Source organism: Kryptolebias marmoratus, linkage group LG22, assembly GCF_001649575.2.
Source record: "Kryptolebias marmoratus isolate JLee-2015 linkage group LG22, ASM164957v2, whole genome shotgun sequence".
NCBI classification, from domain to species: Eukaryota; Metazoa; Chordata; class Actinopteri; order Cyprinodontiformes; family Rivulidae; genus Kryptolebias; species Kryptolebias marmoratus.
Window position 1 is genome coordinate 13,182,412 of NC_051451.1, and position 21,478 is coordinate 13,203,889.

The 21,478-nt window shown below is 39.2% G+C and overlaps 1 protein-coding gene across 6 annotated transcripts in view; it reads right to left on the minus strand.

The window, feature by feature from the left end:
• Nucleotides 1-21,263, minus strand: part of ehbp1 (EH domain binding protein 1) — a 130,149-nt gene extending 108,886 nt beyond the window's left edge. For 3 of the 6 annotated variants that reach the window (XM_037973369.1, XM_017430258.2, XM_017430234.2), the window contains exons 1-4: nt 21,009-21,262; nt 11,928-11,985; nt 11,741-11,836; nt 9,243-9,296 (exon numbers count right to left, since the gene is read on the minus strand). In XM_037973369.1, the coding sequence (XP_037829297.1) occupies nt 9,243-9,296; nt 11,741-11,836; nt 11,928-11,985; nt 21,009-21,112 (312 nt within the window). In that variant the 5' untranslated portion in view covers nt 21,113-21,262. Of the gene's footprint in view, nt 1-9,242; nt 9,297-11,740; nt 11,837-11,927; nt 11,986-21,008 lie in introns of all 6 variants that reach the window. The other 3 variants (XM_037973370.1, XM_017430267.3, XM_037973371.1) reach the window with 2 other exon arrangements.
• Nucleotides 21,264-21,478: the final 215 nt, after the last annotated feature.

The following is a 21,478-nucleotide window of genomic DNA, read 5'->3' on the forward strand; positions in this document are numbered from 1 at the left end:
TATAACTCAGACATTTGAGTCTTGCATACCAGTGATCTTTGACTTAAAAGTAGTGAAACGAGAGCAAAAATAAAATTTAAAATCCAAACTGTTGAAGACCCAAAAACCATTGGCAATAAGAACGTCGCCATATCGCCTCCACTATTATTCTACTAGAGTCCCTTGACAAAAAGGGATTTTCGCCACATCTTTTCAACAGCAATGTGAGTACACCTTAAGGGTAAATCGTTCTAAATTCCTGACCCTAGAGTCTTTGGGTGCGGTGCACTGAAAACAGACTTGTGTCCCAAACAGAGCATGTTAGGGATCAGTCTAACTGTCAGTGTCTGGCTTAGCACTGGCATCAGAGCACATCACAAGACCCTATTCATTGTCACTTAGCAGAACAGCTCAGAGCAACCTCAGTTTGCCAGGAACTCTGCATGTGTGTGTGTGTGTGTGTGTGTGTACTCCCCCAAATGTTCATACACAAACAGGCAATCGCACGTCCTCACTGAAAGCGGCTTTTCGAACGATACTATCGAACGACTCACCTAACAAACAAGTTAAACCCAAGTTCACCCAAATGCCTTTGCGCATGCACACATATTCTTTCTCCACACACAGACACACACACACAAATATTACAGGTAGACACCCAATGAATGCACCACCCACTCGGGCCCAGTGGGTCAAGCTTGTGGATAAACAGGGGGATTTGAAGGGGCTGGTGTTTGGTGGGCCACACAAGCACATCTACATCGCGAGCAGCCATCTTAAGTCGCGTAGAAAATAAATAACCAAGAATGTGAGATAACCGTTCAACCGACATTTGTGCCTTCCCACCAGAACAGCCTGACCACCCATCATCATGTAACACATGACACCAAAAACAAGGTGAGATGAAGATGAAGACAAGGAGACTGAGGCTAAAGGCAGGTGACAGCATGTGAAGCCATGAAGTGATAGAGGACGAGCTCAGATGACTGATAAGAAAAGGTGTGGCGGCCGATAAACAGCAACCAAAAGACGTCAAGTATGTACCGCTATAAGAAGTTATTTACGAAGGGAAAAATATACGATACAAAATGGGAACAAAACTGTAAAGACTAATAAAAATGAGAGGGTTTCTAGAAAACCAAAATTTTATCCAAGCTTTTAGTTTCCATTTTTGAGGCATCTTTTTCAGGACTGGAGATACCTCAGTTGCAGGTGAATGAAGACATGCTAGTCAGAGAGTAGCTTATTTATTGGTTTAAGGACGGATACAATACGAAACAACAAACAGATTTAAGATTGGTACAAGGCTGTGTACAAGAAGCTGGCACATTGTAAATAAATAGTTCTGAGATGTTTTAGCTTCTGACCCACTAAATAGCACTGTCAGGAACTCAGGACCCCGACTATCACTGTTTGAAGTATGCTAACATCGCTAATAACAATTAAACAAGGGTCATAAAGACAACACAAACAGCTTCAACAACCCATACATTTTTTTTGCAATTTATAACTACTGTTTTTATCTCTTGTAACAAATTTGGCAATAACTTACTGTAGTATTCATTTTTTACATTTACTTGCTGGTCAGGACCACTCACTTTGAGTTTGACAACCCACAGTGGGGTCTCAGCCCTGACTTTTGGACACTTTGGTTTAAACAGGCCTCGGACAGAAATGAGCCCTCGTGTATGCACTCCAGTCCATGACTTTTGAATTTAAAACAAATGTTACTACAGTTTGTCATTTTCAACTTTTAGAGATTTGTCAACTTTTTGTGATGCCTCAATGATAACATAATCAAACCAGGTCTAAATAAATTATGGTTTGATGGATGAAGAGAGCCTGATCCAGAGTTTATAGCATCAACAATTCAAGCCACAATATACACAGACTCTTAGAGTTACATCATGAAGGCCACCCAGGCAGGTAGGATATTTCTTAGGTGTTAAAACTTGCAGTACAAGGAAAAACAAATTATTGCCTGGCATGTTGTAAATGTATCTGTATGTGTTGTTGTGTGGCTGTATATCTACACACAGTGTGAACCTGTTTATGTTTGCCTATTTGAGCAGATGACATAGAAATACGAACACAAATGAAAAAGGTGAACGTGTCAACATACAAACTGTCAGTGTTTGCTGCAGTGACTGCTGACATCTGCCTTGTTGTTGGCTGAGGACGGATCGCGGCGGGAGACTCGAGCCTCAGACTAAGGAGATGAAAGCCAAGGTCACAACCCGGACCAGTGGGACAAGTCACATTCACAAATACACATTCACACATGCAAACCTAAACAGCATGCACTGTCTCCATGCGCATAGCGAACACAGGACTTACTGCACACGTGTGTCTTTCACACACAGAGAGAGCACAGCGTGAGGGGTGCAGCACAAGGACGAAAGATGAAAGAATAAATGAGACAAAGTTAAAAGAGCAATGGAGACAAAAAAAAGGAGGGAAACATAAAGAGAGCAAAGGAAAGCAGTATGAAACAAATCTGCAAAGCTGCACATCAACAGGGGCACAGGTTTAATTAATAAACACATGCATGTAAATTAAAATAAGCCATACAAAATAAGAAGGCGTGCCAAGAACTGCACAGAACCGAGGGTGTTTGAGTGTGTGTGTGGGAATTGGAAGCAAATAGATATTTAAGGGTGTATGTGTGAGGTTTTGTTCTGTTTTCTAACCAATAAAAATCCCAAAGATAAAAGGAGCAGACCAGCTGATTTTATACCTGCATTGACAACTAACAGATTGTATTCACCGCCATCTTGAATGCCAAAGTTTTACAGTTAGAACGAGCAGTATGTGTTAGGGATGTCTCTCAACTACTACTATAGCAATTTTTCCATTTTCTATGATTGATTAGTTATGGTGGCCATGTTGAATTGGAAATCCACCCAGTAGTTCATTACATATTTTGCCAACAGACAGGAACAAACACACAGACCGATACATGAACGCCCGCTTTTCAGGACAGCGGGAGGTACTGAAGACTACAAACAGACAGGTTCTCAAACACACGGCGCACAGTCAAGTTCAGTCACACAGAATCATGACACCTGCTCAGAGATGCAAACACACACAAACTTCATGGAAACGGTGGCAGTTAGTCAGCAGACCGGCCCATGTGACGGGGTGGTGTGGTGTGGATTAGGGGCCAATAAGCCTATTAGGGTGACAGGAGGGACCACCCAGCCTCCACAGCCACCTACAGTCCACAAATACACACACACACACACCGCCATAAAGCATGACAAACTGGACACACAGCCTAAATATATAGTCCCATGACAAAGACACACACACAAAAGGAGAAACGGCTACCTGCATCCTTTTAATTGGTCAACATTTTTGCTTTTATTTGATGTGAGCTAAAGCCATTTACTCCAAGCTGTTAGAAGCGCATGCGTACCATTTTCTTATATAGCTGATAAAAAGAAGTCTCTTGTATTTCAGTGCAGTGAAATATCACACAGTGGCAGAAAATGACTTGTATTAGTGCATAATGTGTGAGTGCGCCTCTTGTGTGGTGTGTGCCTGCAAGGGAAGGGGTCTCAGCATGGGGGGTAATCACAAGCATCTGTCCTCTCTCCTCACGGCAATTAATTAGATTAAATTAATTTGGAAAGCATGTGTGAACGTGCGATCAAATGCTAAGAACTTCCTTTTGGAGGAACACAAACACCCACACGAAAGATAATGTATATTATTCCAGCTTTACAGACAGAATAGGTTTTGTTTTTTTTAAACTAACATATGAGCAGATATTAAAAAAAAAAAAAAAAAAAAGTGAACATGCTGTTTCTTCTGACAGAATAAATGAGTCTTATTGAGCTCTAACCACTATCTAAAAATGGGAAATGAGCAAAGATGAAAAACTTTGGAGACACATGCATGCACACGAGCGCAAATTAATCCCAATTTGTCGGCCACGACACAGGAGAAACTTTTGGGATTTCATACTTCATACCAGCTTTTGTCACCTTTGCGTGAATAGCCGAGAGCTGAAATAATTGTGTTTTTCCTCCCCGAGGCCCAGCCAGCGCTCACAAGCCACTGGCCTACGTAATATGTTCCAGACAGAGAGAAGGACTAAGGAAAGGGGGGGCTATGAGTACAATACAAAAAGGAGTGTGTATTCTAGGGAAGGTGTGTGTAATGACAGAGGAATAAGTTTGTGTTTATAAGTTATTAGATGTGATGATTTTTCTCTGTATGTGCCAGTCTGACAGTATGTCACAGTGCGACTGTGTGAGAGGATGAGAGTGGGAGTTATGTGGCATGGAAATGGACTTAATGGACTTGGATGTGGTCCATAATAGACAAGACTATTCCTCAGACAGAGGACTGAAAAACAAACAAAATAATAATCTATAGAGGACCGTAAGAACAGGAGAAAAAGGAAACCACTAAGAAGATGACTGAAGACATGAGTCATTATCAGAAGCCATAAAAAAAGACAAATCTCTTCTGTACACAGCATATAAAAAAAATCTGATTTTATATGTGTAATGCAAAAATATATGATGTCCAATGTACTTTTGAACACTTTTACAGTATGTAGTGAGGATTTGAGAGGTTTAAAACATTAAAAAAGCAAATGAAAGACAAGGTAAATAGCATTTAGTGACATCTAGCTGCAAAGTTTCAGACTGCAACTTACTGAATCACTCATTTCACCCTTTTCAAGAGAATTTACCCCAAAAAATAAAAATAGAAAAAACAATAAATGTTCACGTTTGTTATTCTGAGCTATTGTAAAGATATGGCATTAAAACATGATGCACAGCGAAGAGGAGGTCCTGCTTTCTATGGATATCAAAATTTCAACAAAACGGCTTTGAGGGCATTCTACATAAATGGAAACATGTTAAAAACACTATATAATGTTAGGATACAAAAATACACAATATATAATTATAGGACGATCATATAATATACAATTTTAAATCAAAGATTGTATAATAGATATTTTATTATATTGTCTAAATACTACACTGCATTTCTGCTAACAGGTCCTCCCTTTAATGTTACAAACAGACTTAAAAAGTCATCTTTACTTTATAAATCAACATTTCCAATATCAATACTTGTGTCAGACTGGCCTGTCAAATGGCTGCACAGTCCTACACATTTAGAAATGCTTTCTGTCCTTCCTGACATTGATGTAATGTGAGCAAAAAATGTTGAAGTAGGACTTAAAGGGTGAAAAATGGGGGAGGAGTGAGAAGAGTGGGCTTTGGAGTCTGTATCTCTGTATATTCAATGTATTCAGACATGATAGCTTCTCTCTTTATATACAACTGTCCTCTGCATCTGTGTGTGCGCACGCGCGTGTGTGCGTGATATTTAAATCCTCTCACAAAGCTTTGAAGATGAGGGAAGTTGGTCTCCAATCTCCAGCTTTGGCTGATATGCAAAAGCTGAGAGAATACACACAGACATACATACACACATTAACACCCCCACCTACCATACACACACAAAAGAGCCTGTCAGCACAATGCCTTCAAATATAGCTGTCCAATCTTTTGACTCTCAATTTGCCCACCTTTTTGATAATATGTGCCTGTTTGAAAGAGGGTGAAAGGCAAGGGTAGCATGCAATTTAGAGATACTACTGTGTAGCCGTTTGCAGCCTTCCACCTCTCTCCAATGCTTTCTCTTCTTTGCTCTTTCTCTCCCCATCTTTTGATTATGCGATTCGCCCTGGCAGGCGAACAAATAGAGGAGAGAAAAAGGTAGTGTTTGACACCACCATTTTCAATGACAAAATACAATCTAGACAGGGCCGGTAATTCGACAGAGAGGGATTAGCCTAACGCAAGGTTGGGCCCCAAGATTAAGACGAAGCCAGAGCGCGGGGATCTTGAATTTCATCATCTTCCGAGCTCGGGCACAATGGCGTATTCTTCCCCTTTTCGCCTCGGCCGTCTGATGAGGGGTCAGGAGAACTCACCTCTTCTCTTCTTCTGTTCCTCCTGCTAAGAGCAGCACTCACTGCTGCTTTCGCTCATGTGTCCCGACTTTAGATACCCGACTGTTGGAAGCAGCATAGACGACCAGAGCCGTCTACACATTTAGGAGCACGCGAGCACGGTCAGATTAAAATATGCTCATGTATTAGGATTTAATGAGCCTGGATGATGTTGTCTGAGCAAAAACAAAACAGATCATGCGGGCACACAAGGCTACATTACCCACTGACACATATACAGCTGAAATAAAGGGGTGATTAACAGTATAAATATAGTTGCTGGAAAAAGAGGCTTTTACTGTCCTTGACTTAGACTGCCCTCTTGTGGTCAATTCATGCAGTTCCTTAATTTCTGCAAATCAGGCCCTAACAGAAATGTTAAATTAGTGCTTTTAAATCTAATGGTTTTGTGTAAATTTTGATCTATACAATGAATTGTCCAAAATACCTTATTTATTTACAAAATAATACAAACTGTAGTTGTGTTTTAAGGGTTATTACTCCTGAATAGTAGAGTAGCAAACACACTATAATTTGAGTAATCGTTCTGCTTGTGTTACTGATATTGTGAAGGATTTCCCCCCAAGTTGCATCAACTTAAAGACAATCATCTGAAGAGTTTTTGTGGTTTCTACAAGAAAGTTAATAATGGTTTGGCATGTTTTGCTGTTTGCCCTCATTAACCAGACATCCTGTGTGTGAAGGTGTAAGGTTACTTTCTCCCTGCCATCATTCCTCCCTCTGCGCTCTTCATTCCTGCTGTCAGGAGACTGGTATGGCTTTGATCCTTCTGTTATTAGTCAGGTATGCGGAGACGCGGGCAAACCCAAAAACTTGTCTTTTTCCACTCTTTTCGCTCTCTCCCACGCTCTGGTCAGAAAACACCAGCTGACCGGCTTGTCTTCTCAACTATCCGTCAAAACAGGAAAGGCGACGCTCTGTATGCGCTGTCATTCCTTTAACGTTGACGTGGACACAAAGTGACAGCATCAGTGCACTCAGCAAGCCTGCCTAATTTAACCCCCCCCCTACAAGCATTCAAGAGTAAAAAAAAGAAGGGTTGAGTTTCAAAGGTCATTTGTTAATCTCTAGTGATGAACCCTCTTTCTAAAGTCACATCAGGCAACATCAGCTCATCTCGTCAATGAAGTACTTTGCATTTCATTGACTTGTTTTGAGTCTCAAAACTTATTTTTCACAATATAGATGCAATCAAGTCATTAAAATACCATATAAGAACTTAATAAATTAAGTCTGCAATGCTTTAGGAAATCTATTTGTTATTATAGCTTTTTAACTTGTTTTATTATGATGCAAAAACAAACCTTTAATATTCTTTGCATTTCTGCATTTTGTTGCACTGATTTTATTTGCAGGCAAACTTAAAAAAAGGTATTTATGTATTCACAAAAAGCCTTTAAAATTTTGCAAGTAAAACTGAAATATTTTAAACTGATTTTTTTTAAATAAAATCTTTGAGAAAATGTATCAGAATTTGATTTTTTGATAGCAAACAGTAATTGTTCTGTAGGTGCATTGAACGCAGCATTTTTGTTTTCCTGATGACACTGAAACGCAGCACGTCGTCACTTTCACCTTGATGGAACGGTCTCCTATTGACTCAGTGACATTAGTGAGTTTTAGTTTTATTAAATACAAGAAAAAACATGTCCTTTAATTATGACATAATAAAATATATAGCTGCACTGGTGTATAAATAGCTTCATTAATGTATCTGTGTTGATTTCCTCGTTAGCATTGAGGTTGTATATTAAATACTGCTGTGCGCTGCCGTAAAACAGAAATTGGGTTTTGAGATACTTAGTAGCTTTTATTTATCAAATATGCCTTCATCAGAAACCCAGTCCGGTACTCAAGATAGGACTGGGGTCATCAGGGACCCTCACACCTTTGGATGATCATGTTTAGATCATTTGCTCACCAGCAGAGTTTCAAATAGTCCTGGATTGTAGAAGTGTAACATCCTGGTTAAAGAGATCTTACTTCATAGCTTTAAAAGCTGATAGTTATTAATTAGTTATTATTCTAATTGAAATCAAACTGTTGGATTTTGAAACAGATGGTATAGTTTTAGATAGTTAAGTTTGAGAACGTAAATAAATAAATAAAAGGTGAAAGCGTAATGATATGGATGTTATGTCTCTTATTAATACCTAATTTAGAGCATTCTAATGTCCTGTGAGCCAAAAACACAAACATTACAAACTGCATAAAATCTGACTTCAGCATTAATTTAAGGAACAAGCTTAACGGACTCCAAACTTAAACAGATGCTGAACTTAACAGGACTGAACATCTCACCTAAACTCTGCTGCTTCAGTTCATACTAAATGAGCTGCAGAGATGCAGTGAGCGTCTATTTAAACCATATTCACAAATGAATTAATGCATAGGAAAATACGAGGACTGGGCTGATATTAACACAATCTGCCACCTAAATGATCTTATATATATATATATATATATATATATATATATATATATATATATATATATATATATATATATATATATATAGAGAGAGAGAGAGAGAGAGAGAGAGAGGGGTTCCAAATTCATTCAAAAGTCTTTTTGTGTTCAATAAGTCCCTTAGGCAAAAAAAATGACAGAAACAGATAACTGAAAACAGCAGACATTGTAGCTTCTTCAACAGAAAGTTTCCAGCTTCTTTAAAAGTTTAAATAGTTTTCTTTCTGTATTTCCATCACTTCCACGCCCTCAAATCTTATTTTTATCCAGCTCCTTCCCATTTTCAGGATGTTAAAAATTCCAAGTTTTGCCAATCATGAATGCTTACTGCAAGACTAACGATTACTAATCACAGGAAAAAACTACTTTTGAGCAAACATTTGACCAATGAAACAAAAAAAAAAAAGACCAAAAACACACTCTATAAACTCAAACGGGACAAAGCAGATGTAAAAATTGTTGGAAGGAATGACGGAAAAGCTTTTTCTTTCTTGTAACCATCCTAAAATTGATGGACACACTGAAAACCCTCAAGAAAACCAAACTATTTTTAAAAATGCACATTGTTCTGTCAGAAAACGGTGGCAACCAGGCATGCCTGTAACATCTGTGTGATTTATACTGAAGGCATCCTTCTACTATAACAGCATGTAATAACGTAAACCAACCACATGGTGGCAGAATCTGCACACAAATACTAAATACATGCTCATGAACTAAGATAATGTTATTAGTTTTACAAGATGTGATCCAACCAGTGCTTCACACCCTTTAGTTAAAAAACACTCACATTTTCGATGACAAACGTCCACTCTTTGTCCTCAAACTCCTCTGCATGGGGATCCTGCAAGGACAGAAATATCAGTCATGAACACATCTCAAAGCGTCTTGTTATAATTTCAGTCAAGTACTAATAAACATCCAGAACTCAAAAGACTCAGCTTGTCTCCTGTTCTAATTTACTTAATTCTCTGTGTGTGGTTGTGTTCTTCTACATTTTGTTGAAGTTTTGTCTTCTTTAAAAGCCTAACCAGGGAGTAAAGTGCAGATTAGCTGTTGGCTAAAGACCCAAACACAAGGTGCAGCTGCATTGTTTGAGGTGTAACATGGATCCATGTACAGTCCCTGATAAAATCAACCTAAAAAAAAAATAAATGAAACATTGCTGAAGAGTGACAGATGATCTGCTTGTTGCTCTCTTCACCCACTGACCTGTTTGTTTTGTCTCACTAAAATATTTTCTGTACATCTTTCTATCCTGCTGTGAGTCCGAATGCCACATTCTGCAGAGGCTCGACATCTTGATGCCATCTAACGTCTTTTCTTTCCAACAAGCACTGACTGAAAAGAACAAACTGCAATGGAAGAGAGGCAAAAGAACAGCAAGCGGACGTGTCTCGTACTGCTGTGACCTTCAGCAGCTGATTGCACACGATCATAAATCACAGCTGAACATAAAAATATGGACTAATTAAAGCGGCACAGGTTAAGGTGCAGAGTCTGATTGTTCTGGGAATATTTTAGGTAGGTGGCAAGTGTTGCAGTTTTCCCTACAAATCATCATTTAACACTAAATTGCACATTTACAGACAATACAAGTGATGAAAAAGGCTAGAAGGTTTATTGCAGACCCAATGCACAATGCGAAGATGAATCTAATTGTTTGAGCGTGCTTGGAACACACCCAGGGAAATCAATACTCCTGCAGCTCGACAGAAGAGTCAAACACAAACAGCAGGTGTCGCCTCTGCTTTAAATGTCCCGCTAATCTCCATCATTTTACAACCATATGGGCCGACTTTAAAAGCCAAAAGAGAGTGGCTTTAGCTGCAGTCTCTGTTGTCTGCAGTAATTTTATATCACTGCAGCAAAGCAAAATGTTTTGCCTTTACTTTTTGTCTCTGTCTTCAATAATAAGTTCCAAAATGAACAAGAAAACCTTCAAAAGGTGACATCTGCGTTGCTTGTGCAGCTCAGACTTTAAAACCTGGCTGATGTAATGTTAGTTTCTGACATTATTATTAGTTTACTTTCATTTGCGCTTTGCAAAGTTGAGCCAGGGCTGCCTGGTGCACGTCTTGTTATAATACATGATCCAACTCTGCTGAGCTCAGCTGTTCTCACTGCAGAGCTCCAGGCCAGAGAGGAAACTATCTACGAGAGGTTGCTTTCACCTTCAGTAAACACATTGAAGTAACATCTAAATTACAAAAAAAAAGTTACATTTATTCCATTTTTATTATAAAAAAAGATTGCTTTTGCACCTACATCTGTTTGGACTCTTATAGAAAGCTGTGCTTAGCTTAAAAATGAATCGACTGCAGCTAATGATGGTCTCTTTAACCCTGGATTTACTCGTATTTTACTGTTTGTGTTTAAACCCTGTGCTCAGACCACATAATTAGAGCTGTTCTACTCTATAAACTATAGGAAACACTAAGTAAACAAGCTTAGTGAAGCTGACAAAGATGTGCACACCATACCTTTATCAACTTACAGTTCCCATGAACACTATAAATAAAATCATTTGAGCATCAAACTGGATTTTATCATGACTTTAATATGTTGATGGGCTATCAAGGCCTTGTCTTACGCCTTTGTTTAACCTCAATTCAATCCATAACATCTATTTAGATCAATAAAATCTATAAGAAAAACTGCTCTATAAAGAAACTAAGCTAATAACTTACAAAATCCATGATATTTTACTTGAACATTATCTAAATGCAGGGGTTCTAGTTTGCCTTTCGTGGCATTACTTTGTCTCATAACAAAAAACGGCAACATCTGGCTGTTTATTGCAGCAGAGGAAGTGGAAGGAAAGAGATGCCAGCACGCAAGGCCTTGAAAGCTGAGCAGATCCTCATGAAAGCAGAGATGACAGCAAGAATTTTGGAGCTGCGGTGACAGGATTCGTCTACGACTCTTATGACTCATTCTAAACCACAGCAAGCGCCTCGTGTGTCAAATGTGTTGATAATAATGTACATCCACGACCGAAAAACTAAAAAAGAAGCTACCAGCACGTCGGTCAAACAGAGACAGGTTTGTGGAGACGGGCCTGGTTGAGACAAAGAGGTAACTGGACACTGAGCAGTGAGCTACACTGTCAGCACCAAGGCCGCAGCATGTTTAACTAAGACGGGCCGTACGACACGCAGTTTACTGACAACGGTACGATTACACGTATTCAGACACCCAGGTCATTATTAACGCATATTAAAAACCTGTAAAACAATTTTAAATGAACCACATTTAATCATTTTAGCTTTGACAACCCCAGCCTACCTTAAAGAGAGTGACAGTGATCTCGATGTTCTCCGGTACAGGCCACACCACGACTCCTCTGTACGGGTTTTTGATGCCCGGCTGCCAGCTGTGGGACTGCAGGACAGGAGGACAAACACAGACAATCACATCTGGATATCAGAAGCTTTTTTAATCTTTATGTCCCTCGCTACTGAATGCCACCTACTTTAGATGATTTCCGCCGACTTCGACGTGTCCAAACCACCACCAATTTGTCAGGTTGCCTGTGAGGTAGGAAAAATATTTAACAATGAGTGAAAGAAGGCCACCAATGTTCATCTGTACAGACACAGGAGTCTCCACCAAATCATACAAACTGGGCTCTTATCCTAATGTTTCAACTTATAGCGCCTTAATAAGCCTTCTACAATACAAATACATGCACACGCAGCTCCACAAGCTCACAGCATGAATAAACCATGATCAGACGGTTGACTCTGGGCGTCGGATCTGAAGACTGCAGCACAAATAAGTCTCAAACATGCATGCAGATGAACACAGTACTCAGTGCTGTGTACAAGTGCTGCAGAAGCCCCTTCTTTCAGCCTTCACCTACGTCCTGGAATAACAAGGGATTTTTCTGGGAGAACTGGAACATTTGGGCAGCAAACAAGTAAAAGGGCAGAAAAAAAAAGAAAAGAGACGCCCACAGACAGATTCACTTTGCAGAGATGGTCATTAAAATGGTTTAAATCCTAATTCTGACAAGTCATTAAATAAAGATGACAAAAAAAAAACAACTTAAAAATAGAAACAACCCATTTCCAGTGTCACATTTCAACGGAGGGCAACAATACCTCACTTACAGAAGCTCCTTAAAATGCATATAAACCCAACACAAAACGCCACAATTAATTAAAATATCTATAAAAGAAGTTGACTGACAAAGTTATAAAGGCTGATGCAGATTTATAGGAATCAGGGCAACCATAGCCAATTTATGAAGGCAGTTTGGTTCATTTTTGCCCTCGAATATAACAGTTTAATACTCATGCAAATAAATAAATACATATATTTAATTTGACCTTGGGATCCCATGCAGGTTAGTATATATTTTTACCTTAATTAAAAAAAGGATTAATATAAAGCAGTTACAAACGTACAGCTTTACACGTTCGCCCTTAAAAATAATGTCTGTCCACTGTTAAGGTTTTGAAAAAAAAAATATATATATATATTTTACTACTTTCTGTATGAAATACGTTTTTGGAAAAACTAGCATATCATGATCAGTTTCTTTTGGGGGGGCACCCCCGTCACAAGAAACACACCGTCAGGTGGAACGACACTGTGCTGCCCACAGATGTGCCTGCTTTTTAATTGGCTTGGTACGCCGAGGTGTGGCAGACGCTAATTATTTATTTATTAACCAAATAAACGATCCAACTTAAATCATTAGAGCTACACAAAACAAGTAGCAGTAGATTTCTAATCACTACTAGACTGATCCCAACCATTAAAAACTGACTTAACTTAAGCTTCAAATGTCCTTGAATAACATCCAGTTCGAATTCTTTATATAATAAATTCAACATGGTGTTACTCAGAACAGAGAAAGCTCTTTTTTTTTTTAAACATATTAATATTTCTGTAAGAACATCTTAAGCCACAAAGTCATTGAGAGCTTGAGGAACCCAACTAGATAAGGCTTTATACAGTACATGATGCAAACTCTAATCAAATGTGGGGACATTTCCTTTATCAGTGAGTTTTATATGCAGCTGTAGCGCTGCAAGAAATACACATATTCTAAGATTAACAGTGGGTTTACTTTGTTTCTGCAGCAGCTCTAAAGTCAAAGGCTTACAGGCGTACAATAGGAAAACAATGAGACAGTGTAACAGAGAAAGGAGAGAAAAAAGAAATAGCAAAAGGAGAAGAGAGGGAGAGAGAAAATGACATAACAATTTGAGCCTTGAGGAGAAGCCCTTCATAGAGCAGCTTTTGTTCATCAACACATGCTGTGTCAGAGAGTCAGATACTTAACAAATATCCGCCTCTGTTTTCCCTTTTGTGCAATATCTGCTGCGCTATGAGAAAAATGCACGCCGTTTGTCTCCGGGCGAAATGATTTCTGCACAGACCTTTAACATCTCAGTCCAGCCCCTGCTAAAACGAAGCCTTATGAGGAAAAACCGCGAGGGGAGACTCAAATGCAACGAGACGTGCTCGGCCACACAACGAACGAACTTGTTTAAAATCTAAATCATTTAGTTTATGTTTCCTTTACAAGGAACATAATTTGGGTATATTTATTTAAGGATTTCATAATTTAAGATAACATATTTATTACATAGAAGCACTGATTGTCCAGCCGATGACTGAAATTAGCTGGGTTTGATTTTTTTTCAGCTCTCAGGACAGGATTGATTCTCTTTCTGGTGAACTTTGCTGTATTCCGAGCTTTGGCAATAATAATAACAAATGCTAACGAGCTTTGGTGAAGGTCTGCTCTCTTGTAAACCGAACCATTTTCATATTATTGGTTTCCATTTCGGTGACTGAACTGTGAACGGGTGCCAACTCGCCGCTCTCCCGCTCAGACGCGCTGCTCTGGAGAGGCAGACATTGTTGTGTCTGATTCTTTGGTTTGGGTTTTGCCGTCCCTTTGTACTTCTGTTTAGATGGTTCATGTTTGTGTTGTCTAGTAAAAATCTTTTTTTATTATTATGAAAAACTAGTTTGCAGAGAGTTAGTCACTGATCATTTCTATACGCTTTAACATTAGTTTGAAACACATCGATTTCTTACAAACACGACCAGCGCCCATTTGAATCCTAGTTCTTTAAATCAAAAGCTAATTAAGTCAGTTTCTTATCGCTATAGTATCATCATTTAATGTGGGTGACTTAAAACGTCTATATGTTTGAACACTATACTATTTTAATGAGCTGCTGACAAAAACGAGCATGGCAATTACGATTTAGCAGGAGCCCTTCTCCTTCTGTAAATAACCTGGTTTATTTCAAGTAAACTCCTGTTATTTTGCTTAAAGCGGAGACAGTAATAGCTGAGAGCTTAACAGCTGAGACAGACTGACTGGATGTCAAATGTGGCCAATTATGGGTCTCTGTCGTGGCTGAGGTTAAAGAAGGGAACAGACGAGACCAGCGTGATGAATGAAAGTGAAAATCTGAGGCACCTGTGAAAAGAGATAGGAGATTTCAGATTGCATATGAGAAGCAGAGAACAATAAACTAAGTGATCATAAAGTACAATCACAAGACTCTGAACTTTACCATCTTTTGGACATAAAGACAATCTGACTGCCGTCTTGTAACAAACAGTGCAGACTTAATGAAATGTATTAAAAATGTATTATGCTGTGCCATTAAATCATATTCTAATGAAACAAATCTGTCACCATAATAATGTTTTAGATGAAGATAATGGTGGAAAGAAGCTACAAATTCTCAGATGTGAGTGTTTCATTCACATCTTCAACCCAGCAGCAAAGACTACAGCCAACATTAATTAAATTAACTCAGTTATTCAGATGTATTTGTCCATCCATTGATTACATTATCAGTTAATTAACTATATTCACATATTTTGCCAACAGACAGACAGGGCTGACGTAAACAGTAAATGCCAACGTTTAAGCAAAGATCTCGCACAATATGTAGCACTCGGAGTGTGTGGGGATGACTCTTAGCTACTATAACACCAAATTTAACTCAATTCCTCTGATGATAGCCATTTTTGTGTTTGCTCGGGTTGATCATTTGTGGCGGACATTTTGAATTGGGGTTGACTCCAAAAAGGTAATTCGTCATGCATCCACTGACTACTTTCTGATCATTTCAATAAAACCTGGGAAATAAACGCAGAGCATAAGAGAACCAAAGGAGGTTCAGATATACGACATGATCCGCTAAGGATAATGGAAACCCAACAGGTCGGGAGGCTGAAAGATCATTTGTTTGTGATTAATACGTCAGTGTGAGGAAATCACATTATTAAACTCCTCTCGCTCCACCACCTCGATAACAGCTCGTAGGGAGAAAAATAAAGAAGAAATCACAAGGTTTGAGACTGACGATCGCCTGCTTTCATTTCTCCAGTGACTCACAGGCAATAAAATCCAAAAATTCCTGCACGACCAAAAAAACCTCAGCTCGGTACAATTGCCTGGCGGAGAAAGTTTCTCCCGGTGCCAAATTTACACTCAATCTGTCAAGGCCTTCGAATCTGAGCGGAATGAAGAGCCACGTCAGACGAGCTGGCAGGCGCGCCGTGGACGCCGGCCGTAATCAACACATGCTCAGCAGAAAACAACATGTCACCGCCTAACACACGCCGGCCAGCTCCACTTCAACAGAAAGCACTACATTAGGAATAAACATTTCTATCCCATCCTTTTGGATCTCGCAACACACTCAGAAAAAAAACAAAAACAAAGTATTTTCCTCGGGGAAGCACTGACGAGTACGAGAAACTTGGGTTTCTAACTCTCCAACTGCCAGATTTTCAGAAAAAAAAATTTAAAATTCAACTTAAACACGTGTATATTTGTTTTAAAGGTTAGACGTTTGAATTCAAGTTCAGAAAAACTTATTTAGAAACAAGTGAGATCACAACGCCTTAATCATGAAAAGAATAAAAAGATCTGTGCAAAGAGATAACTTGAATGATAGTTTACGGCATTTGTCAGATATATGTGATCACAATTATAAATTAAATTCTAAAAAAAATATGTTTATTTTATACACAGCAGGCCCACTAAACTACGGCCCTATGAAATCTGAGTTTCTGTCCCAATTTTCACTTTTTTCCATTTTGATTTCTCTAAATTAAACGTTTCATGATTTTTCCTTTATTTTCTCACCTAAGAAGTGTCTTATTGTATGGTGGGTTAGTACAATTTCAACAATAAAGTGAGAAAATATTCAGGATTTCATTCAATTTTGAGAAATTTTAACAAAAATAGAGCAGAAGGTGTTTCAGTTTAACAAAACATTAAATCAATATTGTCTGAAAGTGATTTTTTTTTGCATAAATTATTCGAATAGTTTTGTAAAATAAAGTTCCTCATGTGTTTCATATCAAACCAAAAATCACTCCTTCCTTTTGTAAAACGAGTGCAACACCATATTTTGTTCCTGTTAAGTCACGACTGTAACACTCTTCCAGTGTATTGTAACAGACTTCTATTGGACTCTATCCTGCTCATTGTTTTGTTAACAACTTTTATTTTTTCCTCTGAACAGCGCTGACCTGCTCCGTAACTTTACTATCTTTATCTTTATCTCATTCTGCTCATAAAGCTGCAAAGTCTTTAATAAACTCACGTCTCGCGTCTGATAAAGAGTTTGCTGAAGTAACACGCCAACGTTGACTTCCTTCCTCTTTGTTTTGATTTGACTCTTTGGTCGTTCGGGCTGGAAGACGTTTTCCAGTCAGTCGTGAGATGACAGAAGCTTACTGAACAGCTGCTTTCCTAAATCTTACACTTAGTTTAGACGCTGTTCTGCTATAAACTTTGTGTTTAGTGGTAAATGTCAGAATTTCTGTATGCCTGCAGGCCTCCACTCATCCCCCGCAACAACAAAACAGTCTCATTCATTGTGAACTGAGAAGGTAAGGGGGTTAATGTCTGATATTATATGTAGATGTTGATTATATTATTTAGAACAACTGTAATGTGGCTGTAAGGAAACAAAAAGTCCGGTTATGTAGGCAAGAGCGAGACTGAATGACAACGTGATCAATAGCGCTTGTCGATTGACCCACGTCTATGACTCGGATGTCGTCACCAAGCCTGTAAGCCCTTGACTCTCAGCTTTTGTTGTGGATTTTTAAACGATAAATTTCCTCACAAAGGCTGATTAAAACACTTCTCTGCTCAAAGCGCCAGCCTCGGGGTAACACCAACACAATGAAGCAGGATTATATTTATGCAGGAGAGATGATGTTACTATCACAGCAATCGAATAACGGGTTGAATAGGATATGTTACACGTACAGGAGGGAATGGTTCAGCAGCAGCAGAAAGAGTAAAATATTAAATAAGCAGGTGGACTTTGTCCTGCTGGATCACACCAGTATGTACCTACATTATACTAGGAGCTCAAGGCTTAATAAAAAATTATACTCGTGTCTCTAAACTTAAACAGCAGGAATAAAAGAGCTTCTGATATTTGTTTTTTTAAAGCCTAAATCTCCTACCAATAAAATGTTTTGATTACAAGATAAACCTCCTGCGCTCTGAGTGGCCTCACATCCAATTAACCAAAGGACAGATCATTTCAAAATGCCGTAAAATAGTGTCTGCACTGAAATCACCGCTGTAGGTTGTCTGTCGGTGTGAAATATGTTTTATGTCTTAGCTGCATTAGAATCAATGTTGCGTGGAGCAATTTACAAACCCCGTCCTCTCGATTAAGCAGCTGTGTTGTTTGCTTAATATGCGACTCCAAAATGCACATTTCAGGCGACGTGCCAGAAATAAAACTGCTGATTGCTCAGTTGAGCAACAAAACAGTCAGGATGCACCACAGGCATGAAAAAAAGCTCAGTTCTGCAGAAACTGACAGTTCACCTATATATGTTCAGTTTTATGAGGAATTAGTGCCTTCTCATCCTCAAGACAAGCTGATGAACTCACAAAACCAGCGTTTCAGCTTACTGGAATTATTTCTGCAGGTAAATTCTGTTTTGTGCTTCTACCTCGGCTACCTAACTAACCAAGAGCTGTTACCTTTAGATGCTAAGAGAAGTTCAACGACTAAATAATTTGTTCCGGCTGAGTGGGACTATTCATGCACGCTCAAACTAAACCTATCGGACACAAGTATACGTGGCTGTTCACCCAAGGCGCAGGAATTATAAAGAACACCCACACCCTTGAACTTCCAAGATGCCGATTCTCTCAAGAGCTCCTCCAAACGATCAGGGCTTCGGAGATTTGTGCTGATGTTGTTCAAACGTCGGTGAGGGCACAAAAAGCTTTTAAAAATCTCACAAAGACGCATCTTCAAAGCGCCCGCACTTTTACACACGGGCAAGCACAAGGGCATTAACGCGGAATGACCGTCGGCCTTCCTTCCTGTTATTGATTCCAGGAATTACGGGGCCTGTGGGGTTTTCAACTTTCACTTCTGCAGGCTCCTGAAGCCGAGACCCGCCAGTGCTCCAGGAACTGTTTCCAGATGAAGCAGATGGAAATTTTTTGAACTGTACCAACAACATATCATACTGATGGAGTGCAGGAAAGGTCAGAGGTGTGTGCCAACATTCTCGAGAATCTTTCCTGAGAGGTTTTAAAACACATTTAGGAACATTTTTAAATGGTAAAGCTAGCTGATGATAAACCCTGACGACTCCATGAAAAAGGTATAACCAACAAACCCTTACATGAAGCTGAATGAGAGCTCTTCACCTCCAGTGATTGGGTAAATCTGGATTTTAAGAGATTAACCACGGAGAATAGCTATATAAAAACAAATGGATGTGTAGTGCCATTTCTGATATTTATGACAAACCAAAAGCTCTGCCTAAATTACAAAAAAAAACGTGTGTACTGCTGATAACGCTGCGAGGCCACCCACCCTTCCCTCAGCTAAGAGATGTGCATTTTTCTCATTCCATTCTCCGACACGTTAACATCTGTCCCAGGCCGAAGCTCCGCCGAGCTGCGTTAGTCACGCCTACAGCACGCCACTTGAGAATCCGTGTCTGCGGGCTACACCTTTCTTTACAAGCCCCGGCTTCTCCCTCGCTGCAGGACACACGGCTGCAGGCAGGAGGGCAGATAGCACATGGCTTCCAGTCACCTCCACCTTCGAAAACACAGCCGGCAGCTCGTCCTGCTCTCTGCGCCGACTTCCACTCATTACATTCAAAGCGGCAGCCGCCAAATTAAACAGGAAAGGGCATCTGAAAGACAACTGGTGCTGCTGGAAATTCTAGATTATGTCAGTAACGTTTTGAGTCATCACGATCCAAGATGGCCACCACGGTCGACTGATCTTAGAAAACACAAAAATGGCTATAATTCAGTCAGCTTTACAGACATTTGCTAGCAGCTGAGTCATTCACAACAAACACTCTGTGACATATCAGTCTTATGAAATACGAGATTTGAACATAATGTTATTTTTAAAGTTTGACCAAAACATCTACAACTCTGTCATTTCTTAACATAAGATGATTTTAGTGTAAAACCTAAATTTCTAAGTGTTTTTAACACCTTTTAGGCAAAAGTGATAAAAACCTGTATGAGAATGGGCTTTTTAAAATGCACCAAACTAGTTTAAGTTACTTTAATAAAGCCAACGTAGGACACTTGAATCATTTTGGACACATACAATTTAAATTATTCAAATAGTATTGACCATAACAATCTAGCTACTCCTTTTTTATCTCTCTACAAATAATTAATTTAGTTTCTACACATTAGTCACTCAAATTTCTCTCCTGCTTCCAAAGCTGAGCCCGTTTAGAGCAGACTTCTCATGACGATTAACCAACTTTGAGGCCAAGGAGAGCAAGTTTTAATTTCTCAGAAATCTTTTAATTTGACATGGAAAGAAAAACAGGGAACATTGAACAGAACGATCGCACTCTTGCTGATAAACTTGCAGCCAAGTAAGGACGTTGGGTGTCTGACTTGAGTTAATTTGCTGCTTTAATCTATATTATCTTCTTATTCTTAAGTCAAATGTTTGTGGCTGTATTCAGGGGTTTTCTTACTTGCTTTCTTGCTTTGATAGATTATCTTTAAATGTATTGGTAAGAAAAAAGATAACAATAAAGAGTAAGGCAATGGAAATGACTACTAAAGATGTCTTCTTAAATTTGAGCTTTTTTCTTTTGTTCATTAATGTATGTTTGTTCTAAATTACACAGAATATGTCAGTGGGATGAGGTCATATCCATCTTTATATGAAGAATCTGACATATATCTAAAACCAAGGTTAGTTTGTCTCTCCCCCCCCCCCAATATATACTGATTGAGAATGGTAATTGGTTAGGACCAAGTTTTGAATTTTGGCCACGTTGTGTAACTGAGTTTGACACCCCTGCTACAACCTGTACTCAAAAGTCATCACTGGTGCACAGGAGGAAAAAGCATAGAAATTCACAAGAAAGCCAGGCGCCTCGCTGCATAAAAACCTGCCTCCGAGGAGGTCATAAATGCCATCATGACTGAGTGCCGCGCTCCAGCACGGACAGAGGCGCACACACTTTCCACCCTGCGTCAGCGACAGCTCTGTGGCGCCCAGCTTTCTCCCAGGACACTCACCATTTCTTTGTGCATTCTACCATCAGCTCCTGATAGGAAGCCACAAACTGAAACTTGGAGGCATGCTTGCCCACACGCTGCAGTCTCTTCCACACCGAGGCCATGTTTCTTTAGGAGCTGGTAGTTTCTGGGAGGCTGTCCCCGTCCTGGACTTCCTTATTTGGGCTAATGTTTATATGTATCTGAGCATGTCCAACCTGCATAGACGCATTCTTAATGTTTCACCGGAAGCCCTTTGAGAGGGGGGGAAATATATATATATATATATATATATAGAGAGAGAGAGAGACATTATTCAATTTAAATAACTCGTGTCATCACTTAAAATAGATAGAACATTTATAGTGGGATAGGATCCAGCACATCCGGTGTTGGCTGATTTATTATAAATCCAAGTGTAAGAAGATGAAATCTCTGCAGCAATAGAGATCTGATTCCTTAGAAGAAAGGCAATCCATAATTTCAAAAGG